General features: G+C 40.6%; 1 protein-coding gene across 5 annotated transcripts in view; it reads right to left on the bottom strand.

Annotated features, from left to right (window-relative positions):
- THADA (THADA armadillo repeat containing) overlaps positions 1-22641 on the bottom strand; it is a 312415-nt gene that overhangs the window by 127283 nt on the left and 162491 nt on the right. For all 5 annotated transcript variants that reach the window (XM_082851642.1, XM_082851643.1, XM_082851644.1 and 2 more), the window contains one exon: positions 18005-18173. In XM_082851642.1, the coding sequence (XP_082707768.1) occupies positions 18005-18173 (169 nt within the window). The remainder of the gene's footprint in view (positions 1-18004; positions 18174-22641) is intronic.

Below are 22641 nucleotides of genomic sequence, written 5' to 3' on the forward strand. Positions count from 1 at the left end.
TGAGCTTCACTTTCTGAAGGAGGCACTGGGGGAGGGGGGCGGGTAACTACACAGATTTGGAATTCTTCTGTGTCTCTTCTCCCCCATTTATTTATTTGTTCAATCATTTGTTTATTTACATCAGTATGGATATGTAGTGGGTTACAAGCCCACTGCAACATTCTGGAAAAGGCTTATTTGGACTAGTACTTCTTAACTTTAATGAGCATGTGAGTTTAACTGGGATCTTGTGAAAATGCAGATTCTGATTCAGCAGGTCTAGGGTGGCCCAGGAGTGTGCATTTCAGACCAGGCCGAGGCAATGCTGATGCTGCTGGCCTGGCTCTACACTCTGAGTAACAAGGCTCTCGAGACTGTGCCTGGCCTCTTTTGGGAATGAGTGTTCACTCCGCTCCAAAGCAACCCATCCCAGCTCTGAAAAGCCAAGCAGGGAAGAAAAAAGGAAATGTTTTCAATCTTCAGATCTACTCACTTGAATACAAACTCCGAGGCAGACTTTCTCATGTGGCTTTTGTTTCTGATTTGTTTTAAACTACATGGTAGACGTTTTTAGGCCACCACCACCACGCCCAGCCCAACCTGTAACACAGACACAGCCTACCTCTACCTTCTCCGTATGAATTTAGAAATGACTAAACTCGTGATTAAGGTGGTGATATCGAAGATTTAACTTCTGGAATGGAGAGACAGGTGGCAATTGGGTACCTCTACTTACTCTGTGCTTTCCTTCTGGAGGGAGAGAAAGTAAAAATTAGAGAAACAACAAAGAAGGAAAGGCTAGGACAAAGGAAGATTAACAAAGTAAATTATACATTTATCCAGAATAGGTGAAATCATGATCTTGAAGACACACTTGCAAAACAATATGGTTCTCCTTCTTTAATGAGGCTGTGAAGGTCCTGGGGAAGAGTAGGCTGCATGAGCAGAAGCCTCACCACTGCTTAGAGATTACAGGCTGAAGGGCACTGGTAATTGGTCTTCTTCAGAAATCTACCACCTCGTTTTGATTTGGTGGGCGTGGATTGTACTGCATCTCTAACTCACTATGAGAATATGGACTCAAATTTCCAACACCTTAATTCTAAATGCATATATACACACACGTAAGTGTATGTTCAGTCATAAATTTTAATGTAAACTACTGCCCTATAACTCTGTGCTTAAACACTTGAAAACTCAAACCTAATGACTAAATTTTCTCTCAGACTGATCAATGAATACTGCTTCCAGTATAAAAAGAACAGTTTAATTGGACTAGTAAATGCCTCACATACTTGAAAAAATCAATTATAAAACAGGAAACTGAAACTAAAATTGCATTTTAGAAACATGTTAGATATAAAAATTACTATATATCCTGTAATCCAAGAAGGAAAGGCATAATGTCTACGTGCTATAAACTGACTTAAACTTACAAGTAAAACCTGTCTTACCATCTACATGAAATAAAGATAATTTTTAAAGGCTTAAATAATGAATAAGGGGGAAAAAATGTCAAACAGCACATTTAAGATGTTAATTATACTGATCTCTTTGAAGTTTAACAAAGGTGATGGAATTTTCTGGCACTTATAAACTCTTCAAAGTCACAATTAAAAAAACATATTAAGGGCTCCCCCGGTGATGCAGTGGTTGAGAGTCCGCCTGCCGATGCAGGGGACGTAGGTTCGTGCCCCGGTTCGGGAAGATCCCACATGCCGCGGAGCGGCTGGGCCCGTGAGCCATGGCCGCTGAGCCTGCGTGTCCGGAGCCTGTGCTCCGCAACGGGAGAGGCCACAACAGTGAGAGGCCCGTGTACCGCAAAAACAAACAAACAAAAACATATTAAATCCATTTGATATAAAAAAATAACTCCAAACAATTTCAGTCCCCTTTTCGGAAATACAATTCTTAGGAAGTTAATGAAAAACGTCCCCCTCACCAGAAAGTTCACTTTGCTGAGTTCAGAAAGGCATCCCCAAGCAGGAGAATGACCAAGATCCTAGTGAAAAGAGAGGTCTACCTATGCAATACGAATAAAACATCCAACACCTGTACATACCTAACAAATGCTCCAGAGTGCCATTAATTCAAGTATATAACACACATTCCCTTTATTAATGAGAAAAGAAAGTGGAGGATGAAGCAGGAAGGCAACAGTCTACCTTCACTTGGCAAAAAAAGTGAACATCTGGAATCTGGAGATTTAGCCTTGCTAGGAATCCCTGACAGCATGCCACACTCAAGAGTGATCATGAAACTCATCTGCACACAGAGGAGGTCACAACCAGTGAGGCTTTAGAATAGTTTCAAAAGAGCCCCTTCCTGCTCTAAAGAACATCCACCCCACCCCCCTGCCCGCTTATGGAGACAGAAGATCAGTAACCATTAGAGGGCTCTGTTTTTCCTAATTTTCACAGCTATCCCCAGAAAATTATTTGTTTCTCTTTTGACAGAGGAAGGAATGAAGGCTAAGAAATCTAAGTGGGCAGTGGAGCTGGCATTTGAACCCAGACAGTCTTGCTCCAGAGCCTTCGTTCCGCTGTCAACTACTATTACATTAAGACAGAACTATTAATTGGGAGAAGCATCACAGATGATGCACAAGGGCAAAGATGAAATCTAATGATCTAAGAGGTTAAAGTAAAGGTTAAAGTATGAGATATGGGGTGGGAGGGGGGTTCCCCGGGTAGCCAGAAAGTCAGAATGGTCAGCACTGCTCTAGGAGCTAGATGCATACATAATTTTGTTGAATAAATGCATTATTATCTAAGGGTCTAATGGAACACAGTAATAAACAAGGCAAAGAAGAAGGGCATTTGTATGAACAACTGTACACCACCAAATTGGTCAACTCAGAAGAAATGGATAAATTCCTAGAAATAGGCATAAGAACCTACCAAGGCTGAATGAGAAAGAAACAGAAAATCTGAACAGACCACTAATTAATAAGGAGACTGAATAAGTAATAAAAAAACCTCCCAACAAAGAAAATTATAGGACAGATGGATTCACTGGTGAATTCTACTTAAATCAATCCTTCTCAAACTCTTCCCAAAAAACTGAAGAGGAGGGAACACTCCCAAACTCATTTTACAAGACCAGCTTACCCTGATACCAAAGCCAGATAAGAATACTACAAGAAAAACTAAAACAAAAACAAAACTATAGGCCAATATCCCTGATCAATACAGATGCAAAAATACTCAACAAAATACTATTAAACCAAATTCTACAGCACATTAAAAAATCATACACCATAGGGACTTCCCTGGTGGTCCAGTGGCTAAGACTCCACGCTCCCAATGCAAGGGGCCTGGGTTTGATCCCTGGTCAGGGAACTAGATCCCACATGCTGCAACTAAGAGTTTGCATGCCACAACTAAAAGATCCTGCACGCCATATCTAAAGATCCCACGTGTCGCAACTAAAAGATCCCACATGCCGCAACTAAGGCCCAGCACAGCCAAATAAATAAATAAATATTAAAAAAAATCATACACCATAATCAAGTGGAATTCATCTCTGAGATGCAAGGATGGCTCAACATATAATATAATAAGTGTGATATATCATATTAACAAAATAGAAGATAAAATCATATGATCATCTTAATAAATATAGAAAATGCTTTGACAAAATTCAACATCCATTCACAATAAAAACTCTCAACAAAGTGGGTATAGAAGGAATGTACCTCAATATAATAAAGGCCATCTACAACAAGCCCACAGGTAACATCATTCTCAATAATGAAAGGTTGAAAGCTTTTCCTCTAAGATCAGGGCCAAGACAAGGGTGCCTACTCTCACCACTCCTATTCAACATAGGATGCACTAGAGCAAAGATGAAACCTAATGATCTATATCTTGTACTAGTAGCCCTAGCCAGAGCAATCAGGCAAGAAAAGGAAATAAAAGGCATCTGAATTGGAAAAGAAGTAAAATTATCTGTTTGCAGATGACATGATCTTATATATAGAAAAAGAAAACCTGTTAGAACCAATTAAACTCAGTAAAGTTGCAAGATACAAAATCAACACACGAAAATTGGTTGTGCTTATCTGCTAACAATGAATTATCTGAAAAAGAAATAAAGAAACAATCCCATTTACAATAGCATTGAAAACAAAATACACAGGAATAAATTTAACCAAGGAAATGAAAGATCTATACACTGAAAACTCTAAGACATTGGTGAAAAAAAAATTAGAGAAGACACAAATAAATGGAAAGATATCCCGTGTTCATGGATTGGAAGAATTAATATTGTTAAAATGTCCATACTACCCAAAGCCATCTACAGATTCAATGCAATCCCTATCAAGATTTCAATGGCATATTTTGTTGTTGTTGCAGAAATAGAAAAAAAACAAAAAAATAAAATTCATATGGAACCATAAAAGACCCTGAATAGTCAAAGTAATCCTGGGTGGGTGGGGAATCTGGAGGCATCACAATTCCCAATTTCAAACTATATTACAGAGCCAAAGTAATCAAAACAGTATGGTACTGGCATAAAAACAGACACATCGACCAATGAAACAAAATCCAGAGCCCAGATATAAACCTTTGCATATATGGTCAGCTAGTATTTGACAAGGGAACCAAGAACACTCAATGGAGAAAAGGTAGTCTATTCAACAAATGGTGGTAGGAAAACTAGATATTCACATGCAAAAGAATGAAACTGAACCCCTAATCTTACACCACTCACAAAAATTAGCTCAAAATGTATTAAAGACTTAAATCTAAGACCATAAAACTTCTAGAAGAAAACATAGGGGAAAAGTTCCTTGACAGTGGTCATAGCAATGATCTTAGGGATATGACACCAAAAGCACAAGCAATGGCAGCAAAAATAAACAAGTGGAACTTCATCAAATTAAAAAGCTTCGGGACTTCCCTGGTTGTCCAGTGGTAAAGAATCCTCCTTCCAATGCAAGGGACGCGAGTTTGATCCCTGGTCAGGGAACTAAGATCCCACATGCCGCGGGGCAACTAAGCCCTCACGCCACAACTATTGAGCTTGCATGCCTCAATGAGAGAGGTTGCGTGCTGCAAACAACAGAGCCCATGCGCTCTGGAGCCCACGTACCACAACTAGAGAGAGAAAACCCACACGTCTCAACTAGAGAGAAGCCTGAGCGCTGCAACGAAGAGACCGTACACCATAATGAAAAGACCCTGCATGCCTCAGCGAAGATCCCGTGTGCCGCAACTAAGACCTGATGCAGCCAGAAAAATAACAATAATAATAATTAAAAAGCTTCTGCAAAGCAGAAGAAACAATCAACAAAATGAAAAGGCAGTCTAAGGAATGGGAGAAAATATTTGCAAACTGCATATCTGATAAGGGGTTAATTCCAAAATATGTAAGAAATTCACAATTCAGTAGCAAAAAACCAAATAATCCGATTTAAAAATGGGCAAAGGATCTGAATAGACATTTTTTCCAAAGAAGATATTCAAATGGCCAACAGGTACATGAAAAAGAGTTCAACATCAGGGAATGGTTATTATCAAAAAGATGAGATAACAAATGCTGGCGAGGATTTAGAGAAAAAGGAACCCTTGTGCACTGTTGATGGGAATGTAAATTGGTGTAGCCACCATGGAAAACAGTATGGAGGTTCCTCAAGAAATTAAAAGCACAACTACAGCAATTTTACTTTTGGGTATATATGTGAAGGAAATGAAATCACTATCTCAAGGAGATATCTGCATCCCCACGTTCACTGTAGCTTTATGATACAATAGCCATGACATGGAAACAACCGAAGTGTCTATCAATGGACAAATGGATAAAGAAAATTTGAGATCCACACTCTCTCTCTCTCTCTCTCTCTCACACACACACACACACACACACAATGTAATGCTTTTCAACCATAAAAAAGGAAGGAAATGCTACCATTGGCAAGGTCCACATGTATGGACCTTGAGGGCATTGTTCTAAATCAGACAAGTTAGAGAAAGACAATATTGTATGATCTCATTTATACCTGGAATCTAAAAAAAACCAAACTTGTAGAATCAGCAGAGTGGTGTTGTAGTGGCAGGGGTAGGCATGAGTGAAGGTGATCAAAGGATACAAACTTCCGGGACTTCCCTGGTGGCGCAGTGGTTAAGAATCCACCTGCCACAACTACTGAAGCCCTCGTGCCTAGAGCCCGAGCTCCGCAACAAAAGAAGCCACCACGATGAGAAGCCCACACACCTCAATGAAGAGTAGCCCCTGCTCGCCGCAACTAGAGAAAGCCTGCGTGCAGCAACGAACATGCAATGCAGCCAAAAATAAATAAATAAATTTATTTTAAAAAAAGGATAGAAACTTCCAGTTATAACATAAATGAGGTCTGGAAATGTACTGCAGAACATGGTGACTATAGTTAACAATACAGTATTATATGTTTGAAAGTTGCTAAGAGAGTAGACCTAAAAAGTTCTCATCAAACATACACAAAACTGTAACTATGTCAGGTTATGGATATGTTAACTAACCGTAATGTGGTAATCATTTTGCAATATATGCATATATCAAATCATCACACTGTATATCTTAAACTTACACAATGTTATATGTCAATTATATCTTAATAAAGCTGAAAAAAATAAAGAAAGGCAAATGGATTATCTTTTCCTTCTTACCAATTCAGACAGGGAAAACGCTGCAGATGACCTTGGTGGAATTCATTATCCAAAGTAGTTTTGCAAAATCATAAGACACTTGGGGAAATGGATGTCAATGAATGTGCATTTCAATAGCAACAGGAATTAAACAGTGGTCTATCTGAATGGGTTTCTTAATGAAAACAGAGAAGAGACTACCACTGCCCATACGTTTATTCTAAGGACAACATGAGCTTGGTTATGTATTCTTACTAATTCTTTATATTTTAATGTCAAAATCTATAACTAATTCAATTACTGATAATTAGGGTGACTGATAAATTAACTATGCAAAAGTCAGAAGATGAAAAAATTTATCAAAATATTCACAAGTGCAAATTTTTACCTTAATTATCAACCCTCCAAATCTCCTAGTGTGAAGAGAAGATATAGAAAATGCTTGTTATTGACAGTTACAACAGAAAATCAATTAAGATTTAATTTGCTTATTTTTTCAAATATATGCCTTTAACAAAACCAGAAAGACTCCATTTTAATATCTGTAGTTATCCTTCTAATCAGACTAAGAAAAGCACACATAAGAATTATATGACACTGTCTAAAAGAGGTGTTAAGGATGTGCTTTAAAAACTCTAATTTTTTAATATACTGAAACATTTTTGAGAGTCAAGTCACAAATTTACTACTGGCCTTCTAGACATTTACGTATCTGAGGCATACACAGCATCTGAAAGCCTTTTAACAAAAAAATTAATATAATTACCATCTTCACCATATATTTTTAGCAAGCTCATCTAGATTTTTAAAATTAATTAACTTTTATTTTATTTTACTTTTTATTTTTTTAATTTTTGGCTGCATTGGGTCTTCTTTGCTGCACGTGGGGTTTCTCTAGTTGTGGTGAGCGGGGGCTACTCTACCTTGCGATGCGCAGGCTTCTCACTGTGGTGGCTTCTCTTGTTGGGGAGCATGGGCTCTAGGCATGTGGGCTTCAGTAGTTGTGGCACGTGGGCTCAGTAGTTGTGGCGCAGGGGCTTAGTTGCTTCACGGCATGTGGGATCTTCCCAAACCAGGGCTTGAACCTGTGTCCCCTCCATTGGCAGGCGGGTTCTTAACCACTGCACCACCAGGGAAGTCCCACCCTCATCTAGATTTATCTTCCAGTTTCCTTTTTTGAGGTCTGAATTTGAGGATCTGGATAAAGCTTTATGTTTAACTCAAAATTAAAATTTTGATGTCCTGGGTTAAGTTTTTAGAGAACCTCTGTTCCCTAAGGAAGGCTTTTCCACACAGCCTCTTGCCCCCTGCCCAAGAGAGACTCAATGAAATAGACAGCAAAGCACTTAAAGTAAAAGTGAGAAAATTCTAATTTTGTGTTATTTTCCAAAGCACCCCTAGAATTTTATTGTGCTCCCTGAGTCTGGGGAGGGCAGGAATGAGTTTCAACCACACACTGTGCAAGTGGATCAGAGGCACGTCGAGACAGGGACATGAAGCAAACTATAAAGAGCTGGGATTTTGAAAGCAAGCTGGCTTAAATGTTCATAGCATCTTCCCAGCAGAGAGAAAGAGAGAAGGAGAGAAAGGGAAGAAAAGTGCTTCCTTTGAGATTTCTGGCCTGAGTTTTATATCCCCCTCCTAATCCTTTATTCCCATGCACAGCTCACTGTAGTTTGTTGAGCCACAATTTGTTCATGAGTCAGGAAAGGTTTCTGTCATGGCCGTCGGTATTTTAAAAGAGCTGCATCACCCCCTGCCCACACAGGATCATGGAGAGAATCCACAGGTACCATGGGACAAACGTTCTCAACCACGGACGACTGTGCCCCTTGAGGGACATGTGGAAATGTCTGGAGACATTTTTTGTTGTCACAAAAGGGAGGGTGGGTACTACAGGCATCTGTTGGGGAGATGTTACCAAATATACTAAAATGCAAAGTACAGACCCCACAACAAAGAATTACCAGGCCCTAGAGGTCAACAGTGTTGAGGTTGAGAAACCCTGCCATGGAAGGACAGGGTGGAGGGGATGCAGATACACAGTTCAGTGGACCCTTGAACAACATGGGTTGGAACTGTGTGGGCCCACTTGTATGCAGATTTTTTTCAATAAATATACAACAACATACATGTAGAACATGGTGTGTAAGACTTGTACTGAAGTGGATAGCCTATCCTTACATAGGCATAAGGTGAGTGATATTTAATATCAAATTAATAGTGTGTTAGTTTTCTTACCGTTTTATAACTTTGCTTTCAAAGAATTACATTATCATACTATGGTATACCTTTCTCTCCAGTAATTGGAGAAACTGAGTATCAGCCTATTATCACAGGTAAGTAGTTTTTAAAAATGTAACAATGTTTCTGATACTGTATTATGAATATGTCTTTAATACTATAGGTCATAAAGTTTTTATAACAATTCATTCATAGTGTATAGGCTAGGCTACCATAAAGCAATCATATTGCTGCTTCTTTGTTATCAATGCATGAATCATTATACCTGTAAATAAATATTTCTTTTTCACACTGTCTTTTCATTTTTAATGTCTAGTGTTAGTAATATATATAACATCTACAGTGTTTCGTATCATAGAAGACAAAATTGATGTAGGTACTGACAGAAGATTCATTTGTAAACAGATTAAACTTAATGGTGTCTATAAATACAGTACAGTAATTGTAAATGCATTTTCTCTTCCTTACGATTTCTTAATAATTTTTTCTTTTTTCTAGATTACTCAAGAGTAAAGTATATAATACATCTATAAAATATGTGCTATTTGACTGTCCATGTTATCATTAAGGCTTCCAGTCAACAGCAGGCTATTAAGTAGTTAAGTGGTGGCAAGTCAAAAGTTATGTGTGGATTTCCCACTGCACAGCTGTCGGCACCCCAACCCTGCAGTTGTTCAAGAGTCAACTGTACAGAGAAATATAAGAATGTCATGAACAATAACATGGTTTAAAATAGAAAGGCTTTTATTTATTTCCTTTAGGCCCGGGACTGATTTTCCTTCAGGTCTCTAAGGTGGCTGTCATATTGTCTGGCTATTCGCAACCACAGTGCTTTTGAACAGCCAACTGAGTCCTTAGTAACTGAAATACACATGGTGCTCTAAATGAAACCCAGGGCTATGCAACAAGTACATGTGCTCTGCTAGCTCAAAAATGCTTCCCTCAAGGAAACAATGAGGTGTTCCTTTTGCCTATTAGATTGGCAGAGCCAAAAACAAACGACAAATAATACTGTTTTCATGGGATGGAGGCCCATCAAACGAATCGCATCACATGATGGGACCACACACCATCAGATATTTTATAGGAATTCTGGGAAACGACAGAAGCTTGCTAGTGTGCCCACAGCACAATGTTTTGTTTTGTTGTATTTTTAAGAACATTCAGAATTATCTTCTGTCATAAAAAGTCTCAAACAATAAGGCTGGGAGGGGATGGAAAGTGTTTTCCAAGATGAAAAGTGAACTCGGAAAAGTGCTAGATTAATCTATGTAGGAGGATCCTGTATTTCCCTTTCACTTTATGAACTTCAAATTTTCCCCTTCAAATGGTAAAGGACTCCTTTGTTTGGGACAGTGTGACAGTGTTTCTTTCCTGATTCATCGGGTTTCTGATGGGGTATGGGGGAGGGGGTGTAATTCAAAACAAAACAGGTGCAAGGAATAACAACCTGATAGGCAGGAACTCAACCCTTAAAAATCAGAACTAATCTCAGTTCTTATAATCTTCAATATGACCTACTGGAAGGTAGAGAACACTGACTGATCAGAGGAACGTCTTTGTGCAGCATGCTAACACATAAAGTAAAAATTGCCGAAAATCAACTTATTTCTCTCTTACACACACACTCGCGTATCAGGAGATATTCTTACATTACTATTTCAACACACAACATTAATTTTTCTAAAGCACAGCTTTCTGTAGCTCAAAATCCTTCACTCACCATCTGCATCAGTGGTCCTCACGTTTTTGGATCATAAACCCCTATGAGGGTGGTGGTGATGGTGGCAGCAGCAGCAACACCAAGCAGTAACAACAGCAACTAACGTGCACTGAACACTTACTATATGCCAGAGTCAATTTATTTATTTTATTTTCAGCTGTGTTGGGTCTTTGTTGCTGCTCACGGGCTTTCTCTAGTTGCGGCGAGCGGGAGCTACTCTTTGCTGCGGTGCGTGGGCTTCTCATTGTGGTGGCTTCTCTTGTGGTGGAGCTCAGGCTCTAGGGTGTGCGGGCTTCAGTAGTCGTGGCTTGCAGGCTCTAGAGCGCAGGCTCAGTAGTTGTGGTGCGTGGGCTTAGGTGCTCAGCGCCATGTGGGATCTTCCCGGGCCAGGGATCGAACCCGTGTCCCCTGCATTGGCAGGCGGGCTCCCAGCCACTATGCCACCAGGGAAATCCCTATACATATATTCTTTTATACCATTACTTCCCCTACTCTAATTCCAAATAGTAACAAAAGCCTGGGGATACATCCACTGACAAATCTCTGAACTCTACACACCCCTGGCCAATACTATGAGTTCAGAGCCTCACAAAACAGCAGTAGGACACTGGTGGGTGATGGTGAAAGTGCACTACAGTCAATGCTCTGAACCTGGCAGCTAAAAGCTGTCTCCCACACCCAGCGCAAGCTCCCTAAGTAACACACACCAAATAAAAGCCTTTCGATATTTATAAGGAAGGGATTAATTCATCTTCAAGAGAAGCACTTTAATTAAAAATGACTTTTCTGGGCTTATATCCAGATAGAAATATATTGCCAGACAGAAATATATTGCCAAAAGGTAAGATTTAACAAGGTCTACTTTTCTCTTTATTTTTTTATTTAAGGGCCCAGTGCTTCCCAATCCTTTTCATGTCAAGGAACACACAGAATATAATCCTCCTTTGGCACTCTGGGATAAAGAGATGCTGCAGGTGATTGCCTGGAGCCTCCAGCCCCTTAAGGCCCCACTCAGACTCCCTGAGAGCTGAAGGATTCAATAAATACTTGACACATCTACAGCCATGCCATTGGAGAAACTCTGCCTTAGCCCTTCTTGGACTGGGGACCCTCCTAACAATTTAGATTTTTCTCCTTTAACAGGAACACAGTCCTCAGAAAGAACCAGTAAATCTGGCCACTAGTGACAAGAGTGAGCCTTTCTTTATGACTCATTCCAGAAAAAAAGCACACTGACCAGCCATCCATTTACAATTTACAACATCAGCATAATTTCATGCTTTTGTTTTTTATTTTCCATTCTGAAATTGTATTTTCTGTATAGAAAATAAACAACAGAGATAGGCCAAGCTTAGGTCGCCAAATGGAATCTGTCAAGGAATGTTCCATTTCTGGACAGCTTGAGCAAATTTTTACTTTGTTTCACAATTCTATACTTTTAAGAAATATGAAAAAGATACTAAAATTCTTCAAGCATAAGGTGCTGTTTTATATGGTCACAGTTTAAAAAGATGGAATTGATCATTCTTTTAAATTATACTTACAGGCTTTGGTGCAACAATATTAGTAAAAAATATTTTTTCTGAAAACATTCTTTTCCTTATTTAGAAAACTCCAATAGAATTTATACTTAAGGCTCCCTCCTTCACTCATTTTCTATTTGTTTCCACTGCTTCTCTCTACAGCAGACAGTAAAGGGTGGTTGGTCTTAGTCCTGTTTCCTGAACAGTGATTCCTTCAGACAACTAGCTGGCCAAACTGGCCTATCTTTATTTCTTTCCTGGTGTTCTGCTTTTCTTTTCCACAAAGTTAATACCAAGATCTACCTCTATGTTTGTCCTCATGCTGTCCCTCCCAGCCCAGCACCCCTATACCCATCCTCATAAAGACCCTAACTCAAGCCCTAACACAGAGCATATCAGGATGTTACAGACCAAAGCAGAAAGGGCCTTAGCTTCAGTCTCCGTTTATGACTGATGCGTTCATCTTTTGCCTTGTCTTCCTTTCTGTTATTCATATGCTCCCTGGTCCCCAAGCGTTTAAGCGGCTCACTTGGCTTCTAACCCACAGCTCCCCCATACTGGGAGGTAAAAGCCTTAAAGGCAAACTCATGTTTTCACTGAGCCTAGAACAGGGTAGGTATTCCACAGTGTGAACTGAATTCAATCTTGACCACTTTTTCATGGTCCCAGCAGCTCCCAGGCCTAGGACCTAAGATTCCTATGGTTGCCCATGTTTGATAGGTTTTGTCACACCCTTAAGGATGACAGAAGGTGTGGCAACTGTGAACTTGGTTATGACCCAGGTCCCCAGAGAGGATTCTATATTTCCAGGTTAGGAGTATTAAATGGGAGACCAAAGAGAAAAGATGAGAAAGAGACAAGCAGAGGGAGGGAAGGTACAATTAGTACTTTTTTTTTTGCGGTACGCGGGCCTCTCACTGCTTTGGCCTCTCCCGTTGCGGAGCACAGGCTCTGGACGCACAGGCTCAGCGGCCATGGCTCATGGGCCCAGTCGCTCCGCGGCATATGGGATCCTCCCGAACTGGGGTACGAACCCGTGTCCCCTGCATCGGCAGGCGGACTCTCAACCACTAGCGCCACCAGGGAAGCCCTACAATAAGTACTTTTAAAGGTCTTTTACCAGTTGTAGCTTTGCAGGGTTTCACCGGCTTCCTCTGTCCCTCTTTATAATATGGATGAACTTCTTTGTTTCCAATGTTGTAGTATCATATCAAATTAGATTTAAGGAGACTGAGTGACAAGGGATTAAAAACAAAGATGGGCCTTCCCTGGTGGCGCAGTGGTTGAGAGTCCGCCTGCCTATGCAGGGGACGCGTGTTCGTGCCCCGGGCCGGAAAGATCCCACATGCCACAGAGTGGCTGGGCCCGTGAGCCATGCACTGGGCCTGCGTGTCCGGAGCCTGTGCTCCGCAACGGGAGAGGCCACAACAGTGAGAGGCCCGCGTACTGCCAAAAAAAATAAATAAATAAAAAATAAAAACAAAGATGGATTCTTGATTTGGTTTCCCTAGGCATAAAAAGTTGTTATTCACATAAACTATTAGGGAGGCAGCACGTTCTAAAGAGAAAAGGAGTGCAGGCTTTAATGTCTTCTCTCTACCCCTGACTACCTCTGTGACTTTAGTCAAGTCACTCTGCCAGGCTCACCTCAATTTCCTCATCAGAAACACAGAGAGAATGTGGTGTGTGTGTGTGTGTGTGTGTGTGTGTGTGTGTGTGTGTGTGTGAAAGAGAGAGAGAGAGAGAGAGAGAGAGAGAGAGAGAGAGAGAAAGAGAGAGAGAATAATGCCTACCTTGCTGGGTTGCTGGGAGGATTAATGAAATCGCATGTGCAATTCATGTGGAATACAAAAGGTGCTCAAAATGTTCATTTTACCTATCTCATGGCAAACTTTCTAAGTGCGTGGGCCTAGGCTATCTGAAGCCCATCCCTGGCTAATATTTCACGTCAACCCAAGGATGGATGCAGCAATGCTACTCCACTCCACAGCCAGAAAAGTGGAATCTTTTTTTTTTTAAAGTGGAATATTTTTAACCCAGAATTCTCAAAGTGCAGAAATCAAGGCTCCAAATTTGGGGGGCCGGAATAAAAGAATTAAACAAAGTGTTCAACAGATTCTGTGGGTAAAAAATGGAGAAAATTTAATACCAGGAAAGGGATGTGTAGAACTGTGGTGATTATTTGGATTAACTGAAGAAAAAAAGAATACTTTTGTCTAGAATGTACAGATAAATGAAAAAGTGCTTTTTCTGCTTTAATAGCAGCTAACTTTCCTCAACTGCCCACTTCATCTTACCCAAATAAAAGGGCTTAATTAAAGAAAGAGCAGGGATCAGCTTTTATACGTCTGTACAATAGGAAAAATAACCAAATTGGGCAGGAAATGAAAAAACTCAGAATTCAAACTTTCACTTCAAATGGTATATATTTTCTTAGGAAACACCAAAAGATGAGTTAAGTACCCAAGAATCAAAATAAATCTTTCCTCATGATTGTTGGCCAAACTCTTCCTCAGTACAAGATTTTTGAACTCTAACTCGATTTCTTGGGAGTGATAAGTAACCTTGTAATAACATTAAGTCCCCAACATGAAGAATTTTGGCAACAAAAACAGACGTTTAATTCTACTTAAAAGACAGGGAAGCCCTGCCAGTACTGCTCCCAAATGAGGTACCGTCCATGTCTCTTATCTAGCCTTTACTGAGATTTAATGTCATTTACCGCTGGCTCTCGTGAACCTGCAGGATAATCTCACCTTTTCTGATGTGCATTACTTCCATCCATTTCAACATGGCAATTATGAGCCTCTGGTTTTTAAAATGATTAAGAAACAAATCCCACATGTTCTTTCCTTTTTTGCATGTCCTATAATTTGAGTCTTTCTTCCATAGTCCCCAAAAATTCAGAGGTCAGCACATTTCTCGTTTTCAAGGTATAGTATGTATAGTACTACAGAAATACTCCAAGGTTTGATATATTTATGTAAACATTTTTCAAAGAAGTCAAAATGTATAATTCAAGAAAATGTTCTGTGAAAGAATTTGTTTTCTGATTACAAAATGATTTCCTGCTTCTGAAAAAAATAACAACTTTCTATTTACTTAGCTGGCTCTGAAAGTCCCATGGAGATTACTATTCCTTTCAACCCCTAACATCTCTCTTCCAGGTGCAGGTCTTTTACTGATTTCAAAGGTAGCTTTATGCGGAAAAGGAATCTATAAGCTACAGAAGGAAAAGAGAAAAAGAGCCCTCCCTGTCTTAACCCCTTAAGCTTTCCCCACAAAGAACAACAGGGTGAAACAGAACTATTACAACACAGATGAGACACCCGAATAGACATGACAAAAAGATTTCCACAGGCCTTTGACTTCCTTTTTTCAACCAGGGTATAAGCCAATCTTGGTAAAGACAGGAATCTGTTTGACAAACACAAACACAATACCCAGCACCCAACACCCATATGGTTGTTGTTTTTTCCAACAATCCCTTCATCTCCCCAACACTCAGGAACAAGAGGAATAGTCACAACCACCCCAGAGTTAGAGGGTTTTTACCTTCCCACAGTGTTTCACATATTATGTAGCAGAAGAAGTAACTTTGAGAATATCAAAGGCAGCCCTGGGAGCAAAAGACCATATTTTGTTGCTGGGCAGACTGCTGAAACACAAGCCAGACCTTTTAGTGGTGCGTACGGGGAATGAGTCTGGGAGGCCCATTTGTACAATTGGTGAAAGAGCCAAAGAAACAATTCCAACCTCACTACTTCTAAGTTTGGCCAAGAGTGGATCTTCAATAAAAAAAAAAAAAAAAAGAAAAAAGAAAATGGGAAAGAAAAAAAAAAAAAAAAAGAAAATCTGATGGCTGATGCCGCCCGACAATCCGAGCCTTCCTTCTAACTCAGCTGCATCCCCTATGAATCTCTGAAAAGCCTGTTCTGCATTACTCATTACTGCAGGCCCTCTCCCTTCAAAGAAACAGTGGAGTCTGACACAATTGTATAGGCCTCAGGGTCCCATCTTTATAACTGAGATAACAACCCCAGCCCCTCTCTTCATCACAGGGATATAGTGAGAACCAAGGGAGATGAGTGCTTAAGAGTTTGTATTAAGGAAACCACCAATGATCCATAATGCATATAACGGAGACCAGAGCATCTGGTCTGGGACCCTTGGGAGTTGCACAATCTTTTCAGGAGATCTGCAAGATTAAACTATTTTCAAAATGACACTAGACATTACTTACCTCTTTTATTCTCGGTCTCTCACAAGTATACAGTGGAGTTTGCCAGAGGCTACAAGGTGTGTGATGATGTCACCTCTCTAATGACTAACGGAATGTGTGCTTGTGAGTTCTTGTGTTTTATTTTCTGTTTTAGTTTCTAATTAAATATTGATAGACAAAAGCCACTTGAGATCCTCAAAAACCTTTAAGAGGGTAAAGAGGTCCTGAGACCAGTTTGAGACCTGCCACCCTAGAACTTTAGTCCCACCCAACCCTGCAGTTTCCAGATGGGCTGACTCACACCCAGTCTGAGCCTTTCTATATGCTGTTCCCTCTGCAGGTGGAACTCTTTCTCTCCCTTCCCTTGGCTAACTTCTGCTCTCTTCTTAGATGTCACTCTCTCTGGGAAGCTTTCCCTGACTGCTCCAGGACCAGTCAGGTGACCCTGCTATGCTCCCCTAGCACTTGGCATACTACATTGTAATTGCCCATTTTCTGGCCTTTTTTTTTGTCCTCGACTCCTTCAACTTAAGAACTGACTTGGTCACTATTTTGATTGTGACACAGTAGTATATAGGAACCATTCAACAAATACTTGTTAAATATATAAAACAACCAAGGAAGGAAGGCAAAAAATAGGTCTATCTTACATTCTCACCTAGATGGAATTAGTTACAAAAATATCAGTTTTCATTATAGCACAGACTTATGAATACTAATAATAACAATAATAACTATCTATATATCTTGCTATGTACCAAGTACTATTCTAAGCACTTTGTATGCATTAATTCATTTAGTCTTCACAAAATCCCTAAGAGGTATACACTACTATTATCCTTGGTTCAAAAATGAAGACACAGATGCACAGGTAGTGAGTGATGAATCTGAAATTGACACCTAGACTAGTCTGGATCCAGAACCACAGGCCTTAACCACTCTACACACTGCCTTTGATGTCAGCAGTGTGGACTTCAAGCTTAGAACATATATTTGGATCTCAAGGCCATCTCTCTAATCTGCTCATAAATCAGAAACATGACCTGATATTTAAATCCCACCCCAGCCCTGCCCCACTGTGAGTGACTAGAGCAGCCACATGAACAGCAGACCTTCTCACCAGCACCAAGTTTATAGCTGGGGTCAAAAAGGACAGTTTCAATAAGAAGTGGATTTCTTAATCATTTGTTATACTTGAGTCTTTTCTAGAAGAAAAGTTAAAAGCAATAAATCAATTTGTATATTGATTCAAAAGAAAAGTCTCTTCCGTACTGATAGCACAGAGAAAATAGAAAAGTAGGGCTTGATATTTCATGTACTGTGGTGTTAAGCTCCCTGATGTGTATCAAGGAATGCTCACAACTTCACCCTGAACATGGAGTGGCCTAGAATGTTCTGCAGGCATACTTGATGGAAAAGACACAACTCCACCGGGTTCAGAGAAGAAGGCTAAATGGAAAAGCATGCTACAGAAAACCTAGGTTTTAATGCAAAAGATGACCTGACTGAATCACAGTGTGACACCACATTCATGTTTATGATGCAAAAAGCACACCTAGGAAATACTTGTTCTTTCAGCAGTAGAAAAAAGTTCTACGGATAAAGTGAAAAGCTTGTATAACAAATCTTCACCTGCTAACAATGTCTGTGTTTGACAGAAGTCGGAAAGAGTGACTATACTTACCTGGAGAAGTGTCCCATGAATATGATTTTGCCGGAAACACTGGTCAGTGCAGTCGGGGAGTTTGGCCAACAGAGTTCGGATGGTAGCAGGGATTTCGTCCATCATAACAAATGGGACCAAGGCACGAGCTGCCATTTCACGGGAGCGGTAGACAGGTGAGCAACCACATCTGGGAAAAGATAAAAACACAAGACCATTCAATACTCATTTCCACACCCATGTCTTTGTATGTGCTGATGTTCTATCTAGCTCTGGCCGGGACATCCAAGGGCTGGGGTGGTGGTAGGAGTTGCTTCCTATTCCAAATGATTGGTTTTTTTGTCATTAATTATACAGGCAACTTTGCTTTTCTCATAAACATCATTAACATCTATGATTCCATCACAGGAATAAATGCAGATAGGAATTGGGAGTAAGACAATGAACAGGTAGTTGCTCCTCAACAAACAACTATTTATTGGGCACTCAGAACGAACAAAAGCACCGTGATGAGTGCCATAAGAAATAAGACAGTCACTGTTGTCTCTGAGGAGCCTATATGCTGGTTGGCAAGATAAGGAGTACATCTGAAAAGATAACTGAAAGCGGTACTGGAAAAATGATAGGCAAATGATCTTGACATGATGGCTATAGGAGGATGAAACTGTGGGTTGTGGGCTGTGGGTTGTAGTATTGAGAAGGACGGAAGTCAGGAAAGCAAGCGTGATTCAAGTATGCCGAAAGAAACCAGGCAGTTGTCTCAATCAGGGACAGCTGTATAAAGCAAGGGTAGAAATGCTCGAGGTATAGTTAATTGCGTCTGGTTGAAACAGAGGCTCATGAATAGCTGTGGAACTGAAGGCTGAGAAGTGAGTCAGGCCAGACTGGGGAGTGCCATAAATGGCCGAGTACACCCTCTGAACTTAACTGTCATGAGAACAAGAGATGGACCCTCGAGTCACCAAATCCTTGCCTCTTAAGTGAAAGTCATGGACAATTGGTATTTTGTGATTCTACAAAGGTCATTGGAAAGCCAGGTCATCTAAGGGCCTCTTGATTTTCTTGTAAACACTGAGAACCTGAGAGTCCACAACCCTTTTGTTGAAACTGTGCGCTTGAGAGCCTTCACAGATATAGTCTTGTTTGAAAGGAGAGCCCCATATGGTTAAGTCCCAGCTTAACTAAGTGCTTGACTAGAACTCTCAAGACTTGATGATCTTGCATCCTATTAAAAAAGTAACTCAACTGGGCTTCCCTGGTGGCGCAGTGGTTGAGAGTCCGCCTGCCGATGCAGGGGACATGGGTTCGTGCCCCGGTCCGGGAGGATCCCACATGCCGCGGAGCGGCTGGGCCCGTGAGCCATGGCCACTGAGCCTGCGTGTCCGGAGCCTGTGCTCCGCAGCGGGAGAGGCCACATCAGTGAGAGGCCCACGTACCACAAAAAAAAACCACTTATATAAATGTCTTAGATGACAAGACAAGAATGGGGAAGATGAGAAGACAGCAGACTCTGCAGGGGAAAGAGATGGCCTCTTGTTTTTTCCCAAAATTAATCAATAGTCCAAGAAAAAATTACGGTAAGATCTGGGCCGTTAGGCCCATGTGGCCATTTAGGCTTAGCATGTAGAGACAAAGCCCTATGACTGAAATGTTTCTAACACCTCAGAGTTATCACTGACATTTATATTAATATAACAATAAAGTACAGATGTAATTTCTGTACAAATGTAACGATGCAAGCAGAATTTCACCATGGGGAGAAGGGCAGGTAGGAGGAAATAGGGAGATAGAAGAAAGAGGTACAGGGTAAGTCAAAACATTGGTGGTTTTTTACCCTAAGACAGCAGGTCTGAGGTGGGGCGATCGGCACACACTTGCAGGACGGAGAAGAACTCTCCTTACAACATGTTATGAGAAGACACTGAGGGCCATGGCTACAGCAGGTAGCTAGAGACTTCCCAGTGGTTTCTGACTGGGTTTTGCCAACTCACCCATTTTCTCACTTATCTTTCCTTTAAAATGATTAAATGTTTGATCTGTAGCTGGCAAATGCAGTCAAACGTTTGCTTTGGCCCATGGGGGCTGGGGGGCTGGGGAGTGAGAAACATTCACTTGATGGAGAAAAGAAAATACTCTGAAAAAGCTTTGAGATTTAATTAGCAAATGACCTCACTCAGCACAGTCATTTGTCGGAAGCTTCCTGAGCTGTCTGTCCCCCACCCCTTCGACATACATACTTTGTGTTATAGTGTGTTTTATGTTACCGAAAAGGCTTTTGTGTATAAATGTTTCTTTTCAAATACAAATAATTCTGACATGGTTACAGATGTTCAGTTTCTAATTAGCAGCAACTGTGTACTAAAGAATACCCCTCCTTTTGCTCCTGACCTTTTGCAAATGATGATTTCCCAAAGGAATCTGGCATCTATACCGGAGAAAGAATGGAAAGTGGGAAAAGTGCCAGAATTTTCTGCTTTCAGATACCCTGTAATAGGGTACTTTCCAAATGCACACAATCAGTTTAAAAAGCAAAACAAAACCTCCCCTCAAAAAAGTAATGCAATTACAGAAAAAGAGAAGAAGCCTATTTTTAAAGTAATATTTAATTAAGTACCATTCATTCTAAAGCAATGACTAAATGTAATTTCAAACTCCTCTCTTATTGCAAATTGTTTAAATGGAAGGATAGAGTCTAGTCAACACACACACACACACACACACACACACACACAACTATCAAGCAAAAAAAAAAAAAAACCATTTCCAGGTTACTGTTTTGTCAGTCTTTGGGGACAGGGAGAGGGTCTCACGAGATTTAGCTTTTCTCCAGGTGTATGTGGCGTGTAGTGTGAGGGGATATAAACAGTCTTTTCAGCCCTAAGTGTAATATATTTGAAGCTAAAATCTCTCTTTCCCAAAGATAGAGTCTTCTAGTTTAATTCTGCAGTTATCAAAATCAAGCAGAGATGTTCTTCAGGGACACAGATCTGGTGATTAAAAGGACAGATAATCAGAGCGCCTAGATTTTCATCCTGCTTTGGACACCAAGGTTTGTGACTTGGACAAGTTGCAGTAACCTCTGTGGATCTGTCGAGGTCACAGTGGTGGCAATAATCTATCCCCAGTGAGGTGGTGTCTATAAGAACATTCCAAGAAGGAAGGTACTTTGGAAATACAAAGTTTTCATAATGCATTATGCCTGTGTTAGTACAGGATCAGCATAGTCTAGGAATAGCAGGCCTCTCTGTGGCCCCAATGAGAGAATTAAGACTATGGTTTGAATGCTGTACCATTTAAAAAAGAAAACACAATAAATTGATAATATGATGGCAAGGAGGATTGGGGTTTTTTTGGCCTCCATTATAAAGTGATGAGGAGGACGCTGGGGCCCTCCTGAAAGAAGTGGGGGCAGCTTCCACTCTTTTAAGTGTCAATTTCCTCTGGAAAATAAAGCAAACGGATTTGGAATCTCAAAGGTCATTTCTTCTTTTACCATAGTTTGAAAAGCATTTCCTCTGTATCCCTAGCTGTGCTCTAGGCCTAAATACTAGATCGTTCACAGGATCTGCAAGACATACAGACATTGGTGTCCTTAAACCTGTAGCCCTCTCACTCCAATAAACCCTTTCCACGTAGTTTTACTCATATATTTATCAACTGCCTACTGTGTTCTTGGCACTGTGTAACATGAAAAATGACACATGTGTAACAGTTAATACTTGCATCCTACATTGTACAGCCCTTGGCAGTTTATAAAATGCCTGCACATCTGTTATCTCTTGACTATACAGCATTCCTGTAGGACGTGAGGGCATTATAAACGTCAGTGAACAGATGAAAAGTAAAATGCAGTTCAGAAAGGCTAAGTGGACCCTCCACGATGTGTAAGCAGCAGTGTCCAGGCCAGAACTACCATCCATGGCTCCGCGCGGAGCTCACGAGCTATTCCAAGCTGTAGCTCACACCTGGATATCAGGGGAGCATAAAAATATCTCCCAGCTAATGAAAACATAAGCTTGAATTTACAAGTATGTGGAAAAATCTCTAAATTAGTGGGTTTTTTTTTTTTTAACATTTGTAGGATCGTGAAAACATTTCAGAATCTAACATAAACCATGGACTCTCTCACAAGAGCAGCAGATTTATGAACATACACGTATAATTTCCCATGCAATTTTAGGAGGTTCATGATGCACATTCAAACCCCCTGGGCCTGTGTTTCCAGACCCAGGTCAAGAAGCTCCAGTTGCTCCTTTGCACACAGTGTGACGGGCAGGTAAGCACTGTGCTTTAGAGATGTGGCAATGCAGAGCAGGATGCTGTCACAGGGAACCATCAGTTTAGAGTGGCAGCCAGCCAGACAACCTCATGATCACAAGGCCATAGTACCCATGGAGACATACAAGGGTGTGCAGGGCACAGAAAAGGGAACAGGAGGGAGAGTTGGAATCACTTTCTGGAGGAGATAAAGGACCTTAAAGTGACGGCGATATACACCTTTGGACTTCAGGAACCCTGACAGACCCTGGAAATTTTAGAATATAGTATTCTGAGCAGGGAAAGACCCCTCTTCTGAGATCATCTTTCACAGCGTGGTGGCTAAGCTTTTTTTCCAGGTGGTTCTCTCTCATATTTACCCTCAGAATCTGTTCCAGTGA

The sequence above is a fragment of the Leucopleurus acutus genome, assembly GCF_964270905.1.
Source record: "Leucopleurus acutus genome assembly, chromosome: 12".
NCBI lineage: Eukaryota > Metazoa > Chordata > Mammalia > Artiodactyla > Delphinidae > Leucopleurus > Leucopleurus acutus.